The sequence below is a fragment of the Mustela nigripes genome, chromosome 14, assembly GCF_022355385.1.
Source record: "Mustela nigripes isolate SB6536 chromosome 14, MUSNIG.SB6536, whole genome shotgun sequence".
Taxonomy (NCBI): domain Eukaryota; kingdom Metazoa; phylum Chordata; class Mammalia; order Carnivora; family Mustelidae; genus Mustela; species Mustela nigripes.
The window spans coordinates 56,561-77,201 of NC_081570.1; the positions used below are offsets into that span (position 1 = coordinate 56,561).

The window sequence follows — 20,641 nt, forward strand, 5'->3', positions numbered from 1 at the left end:
TCCACAGGTGGCCAAGCGCCTAGGCCGAGTCTTCTACATGGCCAGCTTCCCTGTGGCTTTGCCGCTGCAGCCACCAACGCTGCGGGCCCCCGAGCGGGAGCTCACCTCTGGGGAACAGCCCCTGTCCCCCACAATGGTCCCCTCCCCCTATGTGGGGGGCCATCCCCCTGCTGGCCAAGCCTCTCCCAAGCAAGAGAACGGAACTGTGGCTCTGTTCCCAGGGCCTGCAGAGCCCCCCCAGCCTCTGTGCTGAACTGGTGGGTGAGCGACCCTGCTCCCTAACCCTCCAGTGCCAGCAGCTCTGATGCAAAAGACCCACCCCACAGCTTGCTTTCTTTTTGATTTGGATGCAAAAACACAAAGAATTTTTTTAAAGGAAAATGTGAGTTAAGAGGAAAAGTTTCCAAAACTTTCTGGGGGTGGTCACAGAGCCAGGTGCAGACAAGCCTGGGGACCCACACCTGAGCCCAAGCACAGGGACTCCATATCCTGGGTACCTGCGGACAGACCAAAGAATGACGAAGGACACAGAGGCGGCCCATCATGCCACACGGGCGGTGGCCGTGCCCCGCCAGCTCTGTCTGGAACTGGGACTGCTCCTGGCAGGCCTCTCAGCAGACTGCCATTGGGGCAGAGGTCGGGGCAGAGCGCCGCCCCAGGTCAGCTCCTTGCACGGTCTTGATGCCTCTGACCCAGCACTGTGGGGGTGCAGCAGTAGACACGGGCTCCACAGCCACCACTGCAGGGGCCGCACAGGGTTCGGTACTTTCTGGTCTTCCATGTTGGAAAGATAAAGCCCTGTGCGCCATCGGCTGCCCTTCCCCCCCACCGCAGCGTGCGCCCTGACCGCCAGGCTCAGGGCCAGCCAAGAAGCTATGTGCCCGACTGCCCGCTGAGTTGGGAGCCGTGCACCGCAGTCCCTGCAGGTCCCCAGGCTGGCAGCCCTCAGTCCTCCTCGGAGAGCTGGAGGTCTTGCAACTCGTCCTCCGGCCCCTGGGCCAGCCGCCGCAGCTCCCGGAGGCCCAGGACCGCCTGTGTGTCTGGGCCTCCATCTGCAGGGAGAGACCAAGGCTACATAAATCCCACTTTATCAGGGAGAAGCCAGCCTTGGAGATTACTCATCACTAATTAATCACAGCCCTAATTAATTTACTGTGCCACTGTTACTGGCGGCCAGAACCAGCGGGAATGGAGCAGCTGGCCTGGTATCCCCAAGGAGCATGTGGGCCCAGCTTAGAGCTGCCCTCCCAGCTGGCTGCCCTGCCTGCCCGCCCCGCCACACCCCTGACACCCTCGGGCTTCCGAACAGGCAGGCTCAACAGGCCACGCACCACCCCTCATGCCCAGGAACCGCATACCTTTTGAATTGCCAGCCGCTTCTTGGCTGCTACAGCTGCCCTCCTCCTCCTCTTCTTCCTCCTCCTCCTCCTCCTCCTCCACCCTCTGCCGAGCTCCTGGGGACCCAGGCATCCCTGGGGACCGAGAAGAAAAGCCCATGGGAGGGGGCTCGCCCGCAGGTGCTCACTGGGGGCGGTTAGGGGAGGAGGCTGGGCCAGGCTCACAGCCCCACACCCACCCACCTTTCACTCAGGCCCCTTTGGGCAGGTAGAGAGATTTCCCAAGTGCCCAGAGTGAGAGCAAGGGAACAAGGTCTGGCAGCACGTGTTCCAGTGCCAGGAAGCCCTCCCCCAAAGCAGAGCGGTAGAAGGGCCCCAGCGGACAGGAGCGGTCAGGTGGAAGCCGGCACCCTCTTCTGGGTCCATGAGGCAGCTCAGAAAGCCTTCCAGGCCCACCGTCCCCTTCCCCACAAGGAGCTCAGGCCCCTACCTGTCTCTGAGAAGTCCGTGGCACTGTCTTCCCCATCACTGTCCAGGTCAAAGAGATCCTTAAATTCCACTCGGTCTTCATCCTTCCTGTCTCCCACCTTCCGCCGCTTTATCTCTGGCAAGTTCAGATCTTCCAGCTGGCAGGACCCAGAGCCAGAGCAGGAGGCGAGGGTCATCGTCAGGAGGCTCAGAGAGCCCACCCCAGCCCAGTCCCCAACCTGCCCTGCTTCAGCCCCAGGAACCCCCTGCACCCCAAGGCTTAACCCTAGCCATGGCTAGGCCACAGCATGCGGCACACGGCAGGAATCCGGACCGCGGCTCCTGTCTCCCCGCCTGATCGCAGTGTCCTGTTCCCTCCCCCAGGCCCCCTCAAGCTTTGCCTCCCAACCGGTCCCCCACGCAAAGACTCTGTCTGGCCACTTTTTCTAGCCAACTCTTGGTCCACATCACGGGACAGGACTCCAGGACAGCCATCCCACCAGGCAGGAGAGGAGGCCCCAACCACACGCTGGCCACAAGGTGCCATCAAAGGTTCAGTCACACCCACGGGCTGGAGGCCCAGCTGCAGCCCCTCACCTTTCTGCCTCCAAATCTTCAACCATCCATCTCAGAAATGACAGCAGACCCACAGTGACCGCACAGGACAGACAGTCACAGGCATGCCCCTCAGCATGAACCTGTCCCCTCGAGTCCCACCATCCCACACCCACTGGCCAGGCCCAGACTCAGAGGCATCGCCCCTCCTGTGGCTCCCTGCCTCCACTTCTGGTGCCAAGGTCAGTCCAGCCACTCACTCCCCCAGAATCCCCAGCTGCTTTGGCCTCCAGCCACCTCCATCTGCAGGTCATGAGAGAAGCAGCCCCCCACCATTACCCAGCGCTGCAGGACAGCTGCCCCCTCAGAGCTGCCGCTGGAACACAGGCCCCCACCCATCCTGCCGACGTCGTCCCTGGGACTGTCCCCTCCCACAAGCCCCTTTCCCCACTCTGGTGTCACAGCCAAGGAGCTGGATCCCAGTATCAGAGCAACCCAGGGGGCCATGCCCACATCCCCTCCTTGACCCCCAGAAACGTCCCCTGCAGACACACCCGCTCTTTGCCACTGATCTCCAGCTGGATCTCTCGCTCCCTCAGCTTCCGCCACTGGCTGTAGTACTTGGTGAGAGGGGTCCCCTCCTCTCGGGTCTGCTTCTCCCAGGCATCCTGCGGGGAGAGGTTCGGGATCAGCCCCACCCTGCGCAAACCTCCAAAGCCCAGCCGGTCAGGACTGGCGCCCTCAGACAGTGCCGCCGGCCCCCCTCCCAACCGCCCAACTGACCACTGCATGCTGGTCAGCCACGGCGAAGGGGGCCCCCTGGCGGCGGCTGCAGATGTACTCCGCATTCTCCTGCACCTTCTCCAGCAGCTGGCGCAGCTGCCGGCAGTAGTTGGCCACCTTGCACTCCCGGAGGAAGGACTTCAGCTGCGGAAGCAAGAGGGGCTCAGACAAGGTCCAGACACAGACCTGCTCTGCACCCCACAATCCGTCTGGGCCTCACGTGACCAGAAGGAAGAGACGGGACAGCAGGGAACGTGGGTTCATGTGTCGCACAGCTCTGGCTATGGGGAACCCTACTGCACACACATGGGGAGGGGACCCAAGTCCACACACCAGATTTGGGGTGGGGGGGTGCTGCATGATCTCTGGTGCCTGAGCCTGTGGGGGCTGGAGAGCAGACGGCCCATCCCACAGGCCAGGAAAAGGCACAGCAGCAGTGGGGCACCACGGGGCTACCCTCCAGGTTGGACCACCCCCAGCCGGTCTCTGTAAATAAAGTCGAACCGGTGCGCGTCCAACCTACTCACTCATGCGTTTCTGTGGGTTCTTAGAACAACGACTGGAAAACCTGAGCAGCTGTGAGAGAGCCCGTGACTGTGAAGTCTAGAACACTTACCATCAGATTCTACCAACAGAGTCTGCAAAGCCCTATTCCACACTGGGACCCCTGGGACCTGGAGCCCAGAATTAAAGGCTGGAAGACACAGCCAGCCCTGTGTCTGGATGCGTCTCCGGCCAGCACGGCTCTGGGGAGAGCAGCCCAGCCCAACTCGCCGAACAGGCCTCCGGCTGTGCGGGTTGCTTCTGCCCACCAGCACCAGACAGGGACAGGCAGTGCCACCTGGTCCTTTCCATGAGAGGCACCTGCCTCCGTGAGATGGAAAACATCTGGCCTGAAAGCAGACGGACCTTCGACAGAGGCTAGGCTTGGCTCCTGGCCCTGTGTGGCTGTGACAAGGATGCCTCCCTCTGTTCGCTCGTGAATGGGGAGCCGAGCCCATCAAGCAGCTCTGTCTGCTACACGGGGGCAGGCCGTCAAGGGGTCTGGGAAGGGAAGGTGGACCTAGATGGTGGGTACACACCTGCAGGATGGCAGGCAGCGCCAGCTCAGGGAACGCGATGCTGTGGGCCTGGCCGTGCAGGTACTCCAGGATGAGGTCATACAGCTGCTCCACCAGGCCGTCCTGGGCAGCAGGGAAGAAAGAAGGTCGGGGCTGGGGAGACGGGAGCTCCGCGCTCTTCCAGAGCAGTCCGATGTGTCCACTCAGTCTGCAGGGTGGAAACTGGAGGACGGGCCCCCACAGCCTCCCAGACGCCACGCTCACACGCGCACACGCTCACACTCAGTGTGGCTGAGGCCAAGAACACCATTCCCTCCCATCCCAAGAGACCCAGGAAGGTCCACACGAACTCCACACTCAGCTGACCCCTGCCACCCTACACACTGACCTCAGTGCCCTATGCCATCCGGCTGGGACCCCCACCCAAGGCATCTCTCCACGCCCCTCCAAGGAGGCCAGCCTCACCCGATACGCCTTCTCCTGCAGGTTGACTTTGGACAGCTTCAGGATCACGGTGAAGTTGATGGGCTTGGAGCTCATGCGCCCTGGCCTCCTGTTAAAGTCCACCTGCTGGAAAACCTGTCCCAAGGCCACATCAGCCCGGCCTGCTCTGCCGCATGCCCCACTGTGTCACACTCCACCCATATCCTGGGTTACAACAGACCCAATGTGGAACCAGGGACGGGCAGCCACATGCAGTGCCAGCCCTGCGGGCCCCCACACCCCCTGCCATGCAGCACTCGGGCCTCTGAGGCCATCACTTTATCCCTGACTGGGGCTCTGGCTGAAGGGAACGGGACCAGGAGCGCACACATGCTATCGACTCCTTCCTAAAACTAGGCCAAGAAGCTGTAAAAATCAACATCTAGAGACCAAAGAACCTGCACACAGCCACGGCCACCGCAACGTTCTCCCCCTGACCGCACCCCCGAGGCCTTGGGCCAACCCCAGGGCTGCATCCCCAGGAGCATCTCCGATGAAGGTCTGGAGCGCCACCACTCCTTCATCCTCCACAGAGACCACCAGCTGCATCCATCGCTCTCTGCGTCTTGGAGAAGCCCACCCTGGGTCCAAACACGGAAGGCTGCAGGGTGCCCTGGGGCAGCAGAGTGGAAGCCATGCCTGCCCCCCGCACAGCCCATTCACAGAAGTGATCCAGGATGCTGTCCTGAAGGGCGTGGGTGGCCAACACAGAAGATGCCACGGAGCCGGGGGGAAGGTTCCCAGCCGAGCTCAACGCAAGCCCAGGTGAAAAGCACCCACAGCTGTGGCAGTAACAGCATCTCCCGAGGGGGGACACCGGCACTCTCGAACCTGGCTCAGCCCGAGGTGGTGTGGGGACAGGGCGGGGGGCTGCTCTCGATACCCCTTCCCACCCACCCCGGAAGGGCAGGGCAGAAACTGCCTCCTGAGGTGTTTTCTCTGGAAAGGAGAGGCCTGGCTGCGAAGGGACGTGCCCTGCAGAGCGGCACGCTGGGGCAGGGGTCAGTCCGTACAAGAGCTGTGAGAGGAAGAAATCCGAGTCGGAACCCTCAGGGGCTCCCTTCTCTCTTCTGCTTGGTAAGGAGACACAGAACACAGCCCTGGGAGCACAGCACACCACCCTGAGACACTAACCTGGCCCATCTCGCGGTGAGGGACACTCAGGCCTCTCTAACAGGGAGACGTGAAGTCCTAGGCGTACAGTGGGTCCAGGCCTAGCCCTAGCGGGCTTCTGGGCTTTAGTCAGACCACCTTTCGGTACCTGAGCTACATGTGCGTGCAGGCAGGCAAGGACACACACACGTGTGCACACACAGATGTGTGCGTCCACACGAACGGACCCAGGAGCGCGCAGGAGAAGAAACGCAGCTTTGGAATCAGACCGAGGCTTCTGGCCCAGCTCTCCTGCTCACTGTACTGGACCGGACAGACCCAAGCGTGTCCTAAAACCAGCACCGTCAGGCCAGCCCTGCAGAGCAGCCGTCCGTGTCCTCACGGCCAGGGCCCCTACCAGCACATGACACAGGCTCCACACAGAGCGATGCCCTCCCAAAACCTGCTCTACAAATGAGAAAACCAGCACTCTGGAAGGGACAGTCCAGAGACAGCAAGAGGTGCCTCCGAAGACAGCCCGGAGGCACCAGACAACCCCGCCCCCCCCCCAGTCCCCGGTGGCGGCCCCCTCTCACCTCCAGTATGAAGGGCAGCACTGGGATGAAGGTGCCGGTGCTCTCCGAGAGCCCCGTCAGAGCGCGCACACAGTGCATGCGCAGGGGGTAGAAGCGGGCAGTGGGGACCAGCCTGGGAGCACAGGAAAGCAGGGGTGAGCAGAGGCCTGAGCCTCAGAGACCCCCCAAACCAGCCTCCCCCTTCTGGCCTGGCTGCTCATGATGCATTCCCACCCATGGGGATCTAACCTCACTTCTGGCGGGGTGGGTGGGCACACCTGCCCCTCTGACTCCTCCACACAGAACACGGCAGGACAAAAGGCCCCCGACTGACATCCTGGTCTCAAGGACCTGCCTCCTCACTCGGTTGTCGGGTGAGAGAACACCCCACACGACTTCTCACTTAGCGTCTTTTTCTTTTTTCAGATTTTATTTATTTATTTGACAAAGAGAGATCACAAGCAGGCAGAGAGGGGGAAGCAGGCTCCCCGCCAAGCAGAGAGCCCGATGCAGGGCTCAATCCCAGGGCCCTGAGACCACGACCTGAGCCGAAGGCAGACGCTGAACCCACTGAGCCACCCAGGCGCCCCCAGACTTAGTTTCATTTTAATGCAGGCCTGCGCCTCGCTTGGACGGCTCCCCCTTCAGGGGCTCCGGGGCGACCCCTCCTGGCCAACAACGGCAACCACCTGGCCTCCTGCAGCTCCTCCAGGATCCGCCCTGGATACTGACCACAACTCAAGAGTCACAACCACAGCCCAAAAACCAATTGTCCAAAAACCAAATTCCCTCCAAGGATACTTAGCCTTTTCTACCCAGATCACCTAGAACGCACCAGTCGGGGACACGGGGACACGGGGCCACAGACCACACCACCACCACCACCCCCGTACTTCCTCAGGCGCTGCCCAGTAACAGACCCAGGGTCCAGGGATGGCCCAGACCCTCCCAGAGCAGCAGCTCCTCCTGGCCGTCCAGGATGCCTCCCCTGTAGCGAGCCCGATCCCCGCAGCAGCCCACGGAAAGCTGCCTCCCTCCAACGTCAGGGCCACTGCCCCCAGCAGAACTCACTTGATGCAGCCGATCACCACCTGGGTTAGGGGGTAGACCAAGGGCCGGAGGGCCTCCCGGGGGCAGAGGGTGCTGAGTGCGCGGCACCACAGGCACAGGCAGTGCACAAACTGCCAGTTGTACACAGACTGGTACGTCTCCTGCACACAGAGCGAGGGCCGTCTCCAGCTCAGCGCGGGGCTCCTGGCAAGGCCCTGCTCTTCCTCACCCACCAGGGGCACGGGATCTCGGCCCCCCTGCCCCGTGCCGCTGCCTATGCCCGAAGCCCCCACCAGCAAAGGCCCTGATCCCAAACACATGCTGGGCCGTCTCCTGGAAGCCAGGAGCCCTCAGGCCCTCAGCTGGGTCAGGCTGGGCCATCCCCCACCCCGCAGGCACACCCACACACCTTCTTGCGGGTGGTCATGGCATTGCGCAGGTGGATGGCGAGCTGGCGGATGTAGAGGAAGGCGTGCTGGTAGGCGACGCCAGTGTCCAGGGCGAGCAGCTCAGTCAGGGTCCGCTGCATGAAGCCGATGAGCGGAAGGGTGCTGGGAGAGGTGAACTTGCAGTTCCTCACGTACGTGATATACATGTGCTGCCAGGAAAGACCCCAGCTGGAACCACCTGAGCTCCCAGGGGCCTAGGTACCCACCGCCCAGCTCCAAGCCACTACCAGACACCTGGGCCTTTCTCCCAGAGCTGCTGCCTTGGCGGGAGCCACAGTCTGGTCATGTCTGCTACAGACCCCTCCCCCTACACGCAGCCTGCCCCTTGGGCCCCCTACTGCTGCTCAGCCTCCACACCGTACAGCCAGCAATCTCAAACAAAGTCCACAGTGCCGAGAGGAGGGACCCTACAGGTGGGGGAGAGTGCCAAGGGGAGTGCAGCATGAGCCACTGAGAAGAGGCAGGACGCCGTGGAGGGACTGGAAAGCAGGGAGGCAAAAGAGCCCCAGCTATGTGCCAGGCCTACACAGGGCTTTCTAGAGGGGCTCCACGTGGGACAGGCCATCCCCGCTTGAGGCCAAGCAGCACGGTCCCCGGCCTCTCCACACCCAGTGAGGGAGAGAGGTGTGCGGAATAGCCAATTTGGAGCCCCAGGCGTTCAAGAACTCCCATCCCTGCCACGGTCCCCAACTTCTCAGGGACGGCGGTGTGGGTGAGCCCCGAGCCGCAGGGCCAACACAGGGTGCCAACCACAAAGGCAGCTCCCCAGCCCTCAGGCCAGCACTTCCAACCTAGACCCTGATGGACACAGACTCGGGGGCACAAGAGGCAGAAGCCCTGGGCCCGCACTACCTTGAGAACAGGACTCAGGAAGACATCCTTCTTATGCCGGCAGACCCTGACGAGGACCAGGAAGGCCAGGACACGCAACGTCTCCTCACCTGTGCTCCACAGCACCACCATCCTCTGCAGAAGGCAAGATGTCACTGCCTGCCCCAGCCTCCCCAAGCCAAAGAGCCCCGTGGCCACTGCTGGGAGACGGCCCTTCCCAGAGCATCTCAGAAGAGAACCACTCAGAACTCAACCTGGGGGTAACAAAAACGTAACCCTAACCCGTGAAAGCAGTACCAGGGAGCACGTGAGAAAGCAAGAGTAGATCTTGCTTCGCTTCTCATCAGAAACGTCAGAAAGCCACCCCCTTATGGGACTGGTTTTGCAGCCCCAGGAGCAAAGAGCGGACGGAGACAGAACCCAAGCGGGGGCAGGGTGAGGACGGGCACACGAGAGGGGCACGCTGGAAGGGCAGCGACGCGCACCCCCACCACCCTGGCTGACCTTGAGCAGCAGGCGGCACTGCTTGGGGAAGGTCAAGTAGTAGGGCACGGAGTTGCTGACATGCTGTAGCACGGCAGCTGCCACTGTCGCTTCGGCCACGCAGGCCACCAGCTGGGGAAGCGGGAGATGCCGTGAGGCCCCCAGCCCACGCCCATCTGGGAAACAAGGAAGGACTGGCCCCGTGGAGCACAGCAGGCCCTCTCCCCTCTGGAACCACACCTGTATAACTGAGCTCAGGTAAACCTTGATGTCCAGCCGGAGCTTGCCCCACAGTGGGCTGCCAGACGGGTGCAGCACCCTACAGAGAGACCAAACCCACAGCCGTCTGAGTGAACCCCCACAATGCACTTTCTCCCCAAACCCACCCCCCTTCCCGGTGACGGCTCTCCCCATGCGGCGGCCCCCTTCACGCAAGAGTCCATACCTGGCCAGCACCAGCCCCACCCCACCTGTCAGCTTCCCTGCCCCCTTCCCCCAGGGCCACCTCCACAAAGCTGCGCCATCCTGGTCACGAGTCTCACCCTGGCAACTTCCAGCAGACCCAAATACCCCTGTCTCCAGGTCCGCCACCGCCCCAAGCCTCCCTTTCAGAAGGTCACGCAGGACCCTTCCCTGGAGCCTTCTTCCTGGTGTCTGGGGATAGTCTGACCCTTCAGGCCCTCACTACCTCCTAGGCACATGGCTGCACGGCCCTCCCAGGCCAGTGGGCCTCCCCTTTTGCCAAAGGTCTGCGGCTGTTCTCTCTCACTGAAGACTTCACAGCCTCGCCTCCTCAGTCTCCTCTAACATGGGATTTAAGGTTCTGAAACTCAGCTGTGAAAGGCACCGACCTATGTGGGCACAGACACCTCCCCAACCACACAGCGAAGGAGTGGAAAAGACACTCATTAGAGAGGATCACGACCTAGAAAACCAGTGGCATGAAGCCAAGCGCGCACTCGGGCCCCTAAAACCTTCTGGGTAGAGGACGTGCTTCTTAGAAAGAAGCAAGAAAGGAGAGCAGAGCCGCCCAACCGGCCCGCGCGCCCGGCCTCTCCCAGGAACACGGCAACGGGCCCGGCTCCATGTTCATTCAACACCCCTCTGTCCTGGCGGGGTCTAGAGAGGACCCCCAGATCACAAGGCCTCTGCCTTCCCCAATGCGGGGGCCTGACCACACCTCCCTACCTCCCTCTTCCCTTCACCTGCTGCTGGCCTTCGGGACTTTTCCAAACAGCAGCTTCTGGAGACAGCCAAAGAGATCGCGAATGCAGAAGGTGACCAGGGCGTTGAACACTACGATGAGGGGACCACAGATGCCATTCACAGTACAGAAGGCGGAACAGGGGGCCGGTATCCCGCATCCCCTCGTCCAGCTCACCAGCACTGTCCGTGACCTGGAACCTGCTGGTCTCGGCACCTTCCTGGTCTCCTTGGGTGGTGGCCACAGCAGCTCGGAACGCCTGCACGACTTCGTGGAACAGCTTTGGAGTAAGGTGATGCTAAAGGGGTTAAGAGGACCCAAAATGTCGGGGGGGGGGGGGTCAGCCATGTCAGACAGAGCATGAGGCAACCAGAGAAACCTGCTCTGAAAGAGAAAGGTGCCCCCTGCCCACACTCTGAGACGTGGAGCAGCAGCTGTTATGGAGACACACGCAGGGAACAGAGAGAGGAGTCCAAAACGTTCCTGGAAGGGAAGCGAGCCTGGCTCAGGGTCAGAGGGAGAGGGGAGAGGCTGAGGGTCCGAGATCTGGGCGGCAACCTGTGACAGGTGGTTTCCAGAACTCTCCCTCTGCCCTTCCCTTTCCCCACAGAAACCAATGCAAACGCCTTGAAGAAGGGCTCTGGCTCCAATGACCGACAAAGGCACCGAGTGTGTCCTGCCCGCAGTGGCCTTCAGCACCGGGGAGCACCTGAGAGGGAAGCTGAGGGGCAGAAAGCAGAAGCGCCCCCAGGATCTCTGACCGAAGGACAGAGCGCGATCCTGGAGCCTCTCAGCGTAAGGACATGTGCTAAGGAGGACTCCAGGGCCAGTGCTCGGAGAAGGCCTCCCCCCCACCCTCCCGACTGCACAGATCCGAGTCACTGCAACGAGGCCAGGGTAGACTCCTCTTAAAGCAGGTGGCAGGGGTGTCCAAAGGCCCTCCCCATGCCGCGCCTCACCTTCGCCGCCTGCTTCCATCCATCAACCATGGCGAGGGTCACAGGAGCAGAATCCCGCTTCTTCCCCTTCAGTCCGCGGGGGGTCCCACCCTCCCCCGCATCTTCCTCCTCGCTGGCTTCCTGTACCAGACAGAGGGCCAGGCTAGAGCAGGGGGCAGGGGCCCTGAGTGTGCCCCTGCCCCCACCCGTCGGGCCTAGGCCCTCACTTCCAGCGTGTCCGGCAGGGAGTGGAGCTGGCCCTCTTCGTCCTCCGCGCTGTCTGAGTCACTGAAGTCCAGCAGGCTCTGGTCGTTCTCCTGCAGGAACTTGTAGAACTCGGGGTCTCTGTCCTTCAGCCGAGAGAGCTGGTCCTTATGCTCAGATGCTCGACCTTTATGCCGGCTAAGGAGGTGGGGGTCATCAGGCACAACGGACCGGCGCAGCCCACAGGGGTGGGGGCAGAGGCCTCTTGGCCTCCACACTGGAAGCTTGCCAGCCTCCACAGAGAAGCTGCGGGGCCCGGACAGCTCCCTCCACCAGGGCTGCGGACAGCCAACGCAGGGCAGTTTCCAGGGTCGCGCCCTCAGCAGATGCCCTCGCCCCTAAACTCTGGATGCACACGTCCGACAGCCTCTCTGTACGGCTCCAACACCTGCACGTCCCACCCAACGCCGACGCCGCACCGGAGATTCTCCCGGACTCCTCTGCCCACCCTCTGCTCCACCTCCCGCATCAGTGACCCGACCTCCGCAGGCTCTCAGTGAGAGACGCCCCTCTCCCTAGCCAGCACCGGCCCTTCCCCAGGGCCACCTTCCACTCTCCCGGTCACCGGTCCTTCGTAAGGCTTGCCCCCACCTCGGCAGCTCCGCCGCTCCGAATCCCTGAAACACCACAGCGTCCTTCCCCCGGCTGGTGGCCTGCTCCCTCGGGTCTCTGTCCACTGACCCGCTGCCCAAGGGTCCTTCTGCACCACCAGCAACAGGGGCCGCGCCCCTACTCCCTAGCTCTCTCACCCCGGCTTCCTGGCCCTCGGCCCCACTTCGTTTTCTGGCCTAACCCGGCCCCGCTTCCCCCGGGCTGCCGAACCTCTTCCAGGCCGGAAAGGGACCCTTTCGGGACGCACCAGGGAGCGCCCAAAATACGGGCCGTCGGGCGCTGGGGGCTCCGTCGGTGAAGCGTCTGCCCTGGGCTCAGGCCACGGCCCCAGCGCCCTGGGATCGAGTCCCGCCCGGGCTCCCCGCTCCCTCCCGCCGCCTGTCTCCGGGCCAAGCGGGGACTGACGGGTCTCCACGAGGGGGAGGCCCGAGCACACAGGGGAGTGGAAGGAGGCTCGTCACGGCAAGCGCTGCAGGAACGAACGAGCGCGGGGACCGGCGCGGGGTCGCGGCCCCCGGTCCCCACCCGCGCGACGGGCCCGGACAGGGAGAGGGTTTGGCCTCACGCACGACCCGCGGGGGACGCTCCCCTCACCTGGACGAGGGGCTCCCGGCCGGCCCATCCCGTCTCCGGTCGGCTCCACGCACCGCCCGCGTCCCGGCTCCCGCGGCTCCTTCGGACTCGGACTCGGACTCGGACTCGGACTCCGACTCGGACTCGAAGCCCGAAGCCAAGAACTCGTCCACTGTCAGCTCCGCCAGGCGCCTGCGGTGGCGGCCGGCCGGGTCAGGCCTCCCCGCCGGCCGGGTCAGGCCTCCCCGCCGGCCCGGCCCGCCCAGCCTAGCCGCGCCGGGGACACGGAGACGCTCCGGGAGGCACCGGCGGACCCAGTCGGCCCTCGGACCCCCAACTCACCGCTTGCCGGCCCGCGCCGCCGCCGCCGCCATCGCCGCCCGCCCGCAGCGTGCGCCCCACTTCCGGCCCCAGAATGCCGTCCGGCAGCCGCACTTCCTCCGGGCCGGCCCCGCCCTCGGCCCCGCCCCGCCGCGCCCCACCGGTGGCTCTGAGTTTCTCCAACCGAGGCTCCGGTGGCATCCAGGCGGGAGGGCAAGTTCACATCCTCGGCGCTCCGGGCTCCCAGGATGGCCGGCCGGGTGGACGCTAACGGCGCAGGCCGGACTCAGTCACGGCTCCCGCACACATCGCTGAGTGTCGGGCTGTCGATCTCGAAAGTCGGGCAGGACTGCACGGGATGGAACGCTGGCCGGCTGCTCGCACATCACCTGCCCCAGGGAAGACGAGGCCCAGGACCTGGGGCATCCTCTCCCCTGCTACCCACAGCCTCCCCAGAGCTCCAGAAGCACGTGCCTGGAAGGGGGTCAATGCACAGGCGCCGGACGAAATGCGCCCCGGGGAAGACACTTGACAGACAAGACTCCTATGCAAAGAGCTCTCACGAATCAATAATAAAGAGCCCAGCTTCGCAGGAAAAGCGGGCTACTAGCCGCGTAGGTGGGCAATTCGCCGGGAAAAAATGACGCTCTGATGACCAGGCCAGTCTCGCCTGCATCGAATGAGGGTCAGAATGATGAGAGTCGCTTCTGCTTCACTGGACAGGCCACGGCGGGGGTGGGGGACAGTGGACAGATCCCGGAGCTGTTACTGAAGCCCGTTTGGCCAAATCGAACGGGAAGTACTGCGGCTGATACTTGGGTCCTCCGAGTCCTCCGCCGGGAATTTGCCTAAGTCCACAGTGTGGGCTGGGCGGGAGCGGCCACTCTTCCCTGCCCCGCCTGTGTGAAGGCGGGTCCAGAAGCCCAGAGTCCGGAAGACTGCTTTGCAGAAGGGGCGGGAGAACCACACGGTGCCCTCCTATCCCCGCCCCCTAAAGGGCCAGAGTGTGTGGGCCTGGAACGCCCGATCCCGCGGGCTTCTAGGGAGCAGGCGTGACTCCTGGCAGATCCCCCGGGCCCTGCGCCCCCGCCCCCCCCACCCCCGCCGCTGGCGCCCAGTCCCAGGCCTGGTACTTGTAGGGGTTCACGGAGCGAACCCAGCGAAGGCCGGCCGGGCAAACTGGCCTGCCTGGGGTCACAACGGGGGCAGGCAGAACGGTGCCACAGGCCCCAAGGGCAGCAGGGCCGTCCAGAGTGCTTACGGGGACGAGGCTTCTTAAAGGAACTGGCGGGGGATGGACGGTCGGGGTGGCTTCTCCGATGTAGGCGGCGGGCGGGGCCGCGGGGGCTTCCCGGAGGAGAGAGCGGGCGGGGCGCCCGGACGCGGACTGGGAGGATTGCCGCGCTGCGTTCCGTCCGCGAAGACGCGGGCAGCGCGGGAGGCGGGGCGGGCGGCGCCGAGAAACAGCGGCTGCGGGCGGGCGGGCGGGCGGCGGGAGCGAGGGACGCAGAGCCGGCCGCCACCGCCTAGCAGCCCTCCGGCAGTCCTAAGTCCGTCCGTCTGCGCGTTCTCCGCGGGTCGCGGCGGGTCCGGCAGCCGAGCCCATGCAGCCGCGCAGCGAGCGCCCGGCTGGCAGGACGCAAAGCCCGGAGCACGGCAGCCCGGGGCCTGGGCCGGAGGCGCCGCCGCAGCCGCCGCCGCCGCAGCCGCAGCCGCCGGCGTAAGTGGGCCGAGGGCCTGGGGACCGTGCGCCAGACCAGGGGCTGAGTGGGCCCGGGAGGGCGACGAGGAGGGGCGTGCGCCCACCCTGGCTGGCTGCCCGGAGGAGGCGGCCTTGGCGCCCCGCAGGCTCGGCCCGCCCCTAGAGGTGCAACTCCCCCCGTTTGTCGCGCACGCAGCGACATGGGACCGGGCGCGCAAAAGTGGCTGCTTCCCGGAGGCGCTGTCCTCTCCCGCCGCCCTTGAATTCCGGCTGCGCCGCTCAGACTTGGGCGACTTATCTGCAGGATGGGGGGGTGGCGGGTGGAGCCGCTGGGGAGGGTCGGGTGAGGCTCGGCCTGCTGGTGGCATAGGGGCCGTCTTCAGAGCTGTTCTGAAGCCTTAGCCAGTCGCGCTTGGTGCACATCCTGTGTGCCCAGCCCGTGCTGAGGACACTGGACTCTGATGGGGAAGGGGAAGGGCGGCCAGTGACAGAGGAGCGCCTGGACCCAAAGAGGGCGAAGGGAACTTGGTCCTTACAAGTTAGGGGCAGAGACGGGCTACTCTGTGGGGACACCTGGGCAGAGGGGAGTATGGTGCCAGAAGGTATCCTGGCAGAGGAAGCTGCTAGGGCCAGCGCTGGCATCGGGTGCGACTGGACCTCAGCGGAGGAGCAGGTGTGGGGCAGCTTTGCTGCACTTCTAGGGAGGCTCCCTGTATGTGAAGGAGAAGGGGGGTGGTTCCTGATGGAAGCCAGGTAGGGGCTGTCAGGGAGGGGGCTGCCACCTCGGTGCCCTCGCCCTGCTGCAGTGTCAGGGGTGGGTGAGCAGCTCCCCGCAGCGGGCGTCTGACCTGGCCCTGCCCGTCTGTAGCCCGGAGGCAGAGCGCGCGCGTCCTCGCCAGGCCCGGCCCACGGCTCCAATGGAGGGTGCAGTGCAGCTGCTGAGCCGTGAGGGCCACACCGTGTCCCACAACTCCAAGCGGCACTACCACGATGCCTTCGTGGCCATGAGCCGCATGCGGCAGCGTGGCCTCCTGTGTGACATCGTCCTGCACGTGGCGGCCAAGGAGATCCGAGCACACAAGGTGGTGCTTGCCTCCTGCAGTCCCTACTTCCACGCCATGTTCACAAGCAAGTACCCCCACATGCAGTCTGGGCACTCGGGGGGCTCTGCAGATCTCGCCGGGCAGGGACCAGCCTGACCCTCTGTCCCCACAGATGAGATGAGTGAGAGCCGCCAGACGCACGTGACATTGCATGACATTGACCCTCAGGCCTTGGACCAGCTGGTGCAGTTTGCGTACACGGCTGAGATTGTGGTGGGCGAAGGCAACGTGCAGGTGAGGCTGCCTGGTCCCTCTCTCAATCCCTCACACAGCTCCGCTGGGCCCCTGTGCCTCAGCTCCTGGTGTTTCCCTGTGCCTCTCCCTCAGTCCCTCGTGGCCCGTTTTCTTGTCCCTGCTCCCCTGCTCTCTCTCTCTCTCGTGTCCCCCCACAGACTCTGCTCCCAGCTGCCAGCCTCCTGCAGCTGAATGGCGTCCGTGACGCCTGCTGCAAGTTCCTGCTGAGTCAGCTCGACCCCTCCAACTGTCTGGGCATCCGGGGCTTTGCTGACACGCACTCATGCAGCGACCTGCTCAAGGCCGCACACAGGTACGTGCTGCAGCACTTTGTGGATGTGGCCAAGACCGAGGAGTTCATGCTGTTGCCACTAAAGCAGGTAACGTGCCAGCGGGGGCACCGCCTCGACCCTGACCCAGTCCCTAGACCCTGGCCCCAGCCCCAGGACTCCTGGCTTCCTTCATCTTGGCCCTTCGGACCTGGCCCTTTGCCCCCCAACCCTTATTTCCAGCCTCTGACCCGCATTCCAGCCTCACTACCCATCCCCCGCCCTCTCCCCACCCCACCCCCGCCACACCCCCTTCTGACCCACCCAAACCTGCAATTTTTGACTTCAGATCTCATCCTCCTCTGACCACATCCCTGCCTACAGCCTGTAGGCCCTGGGTCTGCATCCCTAGCATTGTTCCGGGCCTGGGCCCATGGGAACCGAGTCTGTGGCTCCTGACCCTGCTTGGTCCCTTCTTGTAGGAACACTGGCCTCCCCATTGGACTCTCCCTCCCGGGTACCTTCAGGGCTCCATGGACCCCCAAAGTCCTCCCTAGATCTCAGGTCTGAGGGTCCCCACCCCTAGGTGCTGGAACTGGTCTCTAGTGACAGCCTGAACGTGCCTTCAGAGGAGGACGTCTACCGTGCCGTCCTGAGCTGGGTCAAACATGATGTGGACGCTCGGAGACAGCATGTGCCAAGGGTGAGGCCAGCACCTAGGGGCCCACTGTGCTTAGAAGGGGACACATAGCGGCTGAGGACCTGGGTGCCCCTGGGGTCTGCTGTGTACAGAGACCCCCTCACAGGAGTGATGCAGAGACGTTTTCAAGAAGAGCCAGCACGTCTGAGGGGGAGCTCTTCCCTGGGGCCTGCCACCTGACCGTGGCACCCCTGCGTCCCAGCTCATGAAGTGTGTGCGCCTGCCCCTGCTGAGCCGGGACTTCCTGCTGGGCCACGTGGATGCTGAGAGCCTGGTGAGGCACCATCCTGACTGCAAGGACCTGCTTATCGAGGCCCTCAAATTCCACCTGCTGCCTGAGCAAAGGGGCGTTCTGGGCACCAGCCGTACGCGGCCCCGGCGCTGTGAGGGCGCCGGCCCCGTGCTCTTCGCCGTGGGTATGTTCACCTGCCTGGTCCCCTCGGGTCCAGGACCCTCCCCCACATGCCCTCCCTCTCCTCTCCCATCCCTGACCTGTGCTTCTGTCCCTGAGCCCAGCACAAGCCTACCTCATACCGCGCTGGTCACATCCTGTACCCACCCCACACCTGCTCCTCTGTTCGCCTGTGGAGGACCCCGTGCGGTATGACCCACTCACCGATCCTCATCCCCACCCACCCTTGGAGCCCCCGTACTCTTGACCTTGAGCTGCACTAGAGATGCCCAGCCGTTGCCTCCCTGGGTCCCTTGTCCTGCCCCGTCACTTCCCCCTTCCTAGGTGGTGGGAGCCTGTTCGCCATCCATGGAGACTGTGAAGCATATGACACACGCACTGACCGCTGGCACGTGGTGGCCTCCATGTCCACGCGCCGGGCCCGGGTGGGCGTGGCAGCAGTTGGGAACCGGCTATATGCTGTGGGTGGGTAAGTGTGGACGCTGGTTTTGGGTCAGGGGCTTAGCATATGCCCACTGGGCCAGTCCTGACCGGCAGCGGACCCCTCCCCTAGTTACGATGGGACTTCAGACCTGGCCACCGTAGAGTCGTACGACCCTGTGACCAACACCTGGCAGCCTGAGGTGTCCATGGGCACGAGGCGCAGCTGCCTGGGTGTGGCTGCCCTGCACGGGCTCCTGTATGCAGCTGGTGGCTACGATGGGGCCTCCTGCCTCAACAGGTAGTGGCCGGGGTCAGGGCCGGGTGGCCTCTTGGGGTTGGTTCGGCTGCAGGTATGGCTGCATCAGGACTGCAGAGATCATGCCTGGAGGGAGCAAAGAGGGATCCACCCTGACTCAAGTCACCAGGGCACCCTGGGTCTCTCCATCTGCACCAGCCCAGCTGCCCCTTCTTTTCCTCTCAAGTTCTTCCCCCAGCCTAGGGGCTGGGCTCCATGGACACGTGCCCAGGATCATGCAGGCAGCCAGCTAGGGGCCCCTGTCCCCACCCAGAGGGCCTGCTACTTGCTCTGGTGGGATTCTGGGATCAGTCTCTGTGACTGCCTAGGATGGGATTTTAATCATTCCGTGGGAGAGGGCAGGTCCTGGGACCAGGGCAGCCTTTCTGCCACTGCTCAAGGTCAGCGGCAGGCCTGGTGTCCACAGTGCTGAACGCTATGACCCTCTGACGGGAACATGGACGTCCATCGCTGCCATGAGCACCCGGAGGCGATACGTGCGTGTGGCCATGCTTGGTGGGTGACAGGGCCTGCTCTGTGTAGTGTCCACCCCACCCCCACCTGCCCCACCCTGGGGACCCCACACATAGCAGACACACCACGGGCACGTTGACTCTCTGCAGATGGGAACCTGTACGCTGTGGGTGGTTACGACAGTTCGTCACACCTGGCAACTGTGGAGAAGTATGAGCCCCAGGTAGGAAACACCCCCCAGCCCATGAATCTCCCTTTCCAAGAGCGACTTGAGGTCCTCACTCCGAACACCCACATCACCCAGATGACCAGCCCTCTAGGTCCATCCCGTCGCACAGACACCCGGTCCTAGAAGAGGGTCCTTGGACTGTGGAGGAGGAGGGAGGCCGGTAACGGGTCTGCCCCCAGCTGGTCCCCTCAACCGCAGGTAAATGCATGGACCCCCGTGGCCTCCATGTTGAGCCGACGAAGCTCAGCAGGGGTGGCGGTGCTGGAGGGGGCCCTCTACGTGGCTGGCGGCAACGACGGCACCAGCTGCCTCAACTCTGTGGAGAGGTACAGCCCTAAGGCCGGTGCCTGGGAGAGCGTGGCCCCCATGAACATCCGAAGGTGCGCTGGCCCCTCCCGCACAGGCCCGGAGTGTCCCCCTGTCACCACTGCCCCCCCCAGATTCCCAGGTCTGCCTTGAAGCCTCTTGCCAGAGTGATGTGTCCACGCCTCCTATCCATGTACACATCCCGCCCAGCTCCCGGTCCCGCCCAGCGCCAGGGCCCCGCCCAGCTCCCCGGTCCCGCCCAGCTCCGGTTCCACCCAGCGTCAGGGCCCCGCCCAGCTCCCAGTCCCGCCCAGCGCCAGGGCCCCGCCCAGCTCCGGTTCCACCCAGCGCCCCGCCCCGCCCCCGGGGGCTCCTCCCCTGGCTCCCGGGAGGCTCTGAGAGCAGTTCTCCGCCTGCCGCTCACCTCCCCGCCCCCACCGCACCCCCAGGAGTACGCACGACCTGGTGTCCATGGACGGCTGGCTCTATGCCGTGGGGGGCAACGATGGCAGCTCCAGCCTCAACTCCATCGAGAAGTACAACCCGAGGACCAACAAGTGGGTGGCCGCGTCCTGCATGTTCACGCGGCGCAGCAGCGTGGGCGTGGCAGTGCTCGAGCTGCTCAACTTCCCGCCGCCCTCCTCGCCCACGCTGTCCGTGTCGTCCACCAGCCTCTGACCCGCGGCGCGGACTGCCCAGAGGCCCGGCCCCGCGGCCTCCCACATGCCTTAAGCTCCACAGGGCGGCCCCAGCACCTCGCGTGTCGGGGGCGGGGTGCTCGGCCCCCACCAGGAAGGTCCTGCCCTGTCTGTCCTTGTCTCTGCGTCGAGGCCGGCCACTTCTGTATTCACTGCTCAGTGTGTGTGCGTGTGCGTGCGTGTGCGCCGTTTACTTCTAGTTTATTTATCTATTTATTATTTATCGGTCGGTGAACCGCGCAGCGCCTACTAGTTCACACGTTTCCCCTTGACGTGTCCTGTGTCTCTGGGACCAAGCTGCCTTCCCAGGTGTCCTGCCCCCCTGGGGGCACCAACAAGCAGTGGGGGTGGACACTTGGATTGCGGATGGGTCAGAGGTGAGCTCAGACTCTAGACCTGGAGGGACTGGGGGGGCAGGTGCAGAGCAACAGGCCAGGGTTGCAGGGGTGGGGGGCGGTTTCTGAGCAGGTGCAGACCCTTCAGCCTGGGCTTTGCACGCCTCTCCTACCTTGCCCAGCCAGGCACACTCCCAAGAAGGGCATGATGCAAGCTTCCTTCTCGTGGGCATGGTGTGTCTTCTGGATCCTGCACTGAGCTGAGCACAGTGTGCCCCAGACCCCACACAGCAATATGAGCCAACTTGAACAATAAACATGTTTCTCGGGCTCTGTGGCCTTCAGGCTGAGTGTACATCTCCACCCTTTGGGGTCTTATCTG

General features: G+C 64.1%; 3 protein-coding genes across 8 annotated transcripts in view; 2 read left to right on the forward strand and 1 right to left on the reverse strand.

The window, feature by feature from the left end:
• The window catches only part of SAMD11 (sterile alpha motif domain containing 11), a 20,689-nt gene extending 20,290 nt beyond the window's left edge, over window positions 1–399 (forward strand). For both annotated transcript variants that reach the window (XM_059377028.1, XM_059377029.1), the window contains exon 14: window positions 8–399. In XM_059377028.1, the coding sequence (XP_059233011.1) occupies window positions 8–253 (246 nt within the window). In that variant the 3' untranslated portion in view covers window positions 254–399. The remainder of the gene's footprint in view (window positions 1–7) is intronic.
• On the reverse strand, window positions 388–14,476 carry NOC2L (NOC2 like nucleolar associated transcriptional repressor). Of its 2 annotated transcripts, XM_059377033.1 has the most exons (20): window positions 14,341–14,476; window positions 13,101–13,468; window positions 12,780–12,950; window positions 11,537–11,711; window positions 11,331–11,450; window positions 10,549–10,669; window positions 10,373–10,463; window positions 9,408–9,486; window positions 9,189–9,299; window positions 8,706–8,819; window positions 7,814–8,002; window positions 7,426–7,565; window positions 6,376–6,487; window positions 4,670–4,783; window positions 4,226–4,327; window positions 3,144–3,287; window positions 2,915–3,028; window positions 1,828–1,963; window positions 1,359–1,472; window positions 388–1,052 (listed from the first exon to the last, which is right to left on the reverse strand). In XM_059377033.1, exons 2-20 carry the CDS (start codon window positions 13,130–13,132, stop codon window positions 946–948), a joined length of 2,286 nt encoding a protein of 761 aa, XP_059233016.1. In that variant the 5' UTR covers window positions 13,133–13,468; window positions 14,341–14,476; the 3' UTR covers window positions 388–945. The 2 variants fall into 2 exon arrangements, with proteins under 2 accessions (XP_059233016.1, XP_059233017.1); XM_059377034.1 differs by lacking the exon at window positions 14,341–14,476 and having other exon boundaries at window positions 13,101–14,306.
• A 94-nt stretch (window positions 14,477–14,570) lies between these two features.
• On the forward strand, window positions 14,571–20,621 carry KLHL17 (kelch like family member 17). 4 transcript variants are annotated; one of them, XR_009399742.1, is made up of 13 exons: window positions 14,571–14,799; window positions 15,650–15,909; window positions 15,997–16,118; window positions 16,277–16,498; window positions 16,974–17,090; window positions 17,290–17,503; window positions 17,824–17,968; window positions 18,053–18,220; window positions 18,645–18,733; window positions 18,841–18,914; window positions 19,119–19,300; window positions 19,676–20,301; window positions 20,442–20,621. XR_009399742.1 is itself a non-coding variant. In XM_059377036.1 (12 exons), the coding sequence occupies exons 1-12, from the start codon at window positions 14,684–14,686 to the stop codon at window positions 19,902–19,904; spliced, it is 1,938 nt and encodes a 645-aa protein (XP_059233019.1). In that variant the 5' UTR covers window positions 14,571–14,683; the 3' UTR covers window positions 19,905–20,621. The 4 variants fall into 4 exon arrangements, 3 of the variants coding, with proteins under 3 accessions (XP_059233019.1, XP_059233020.1, XP_059233021.1); XM_059377036.1 differs by having other exon boundaries at window positions 19,676–20,621; XM_059377037.1 differs by lacking the exon at window positions 18,053–18,220 and having other exon boundaries at window positions 14,572–14,799; window positions 19,676–20,621.
• The last annotated feature ends 20 nt before the right edge of the window (window positions 20,622–20,641 follow it).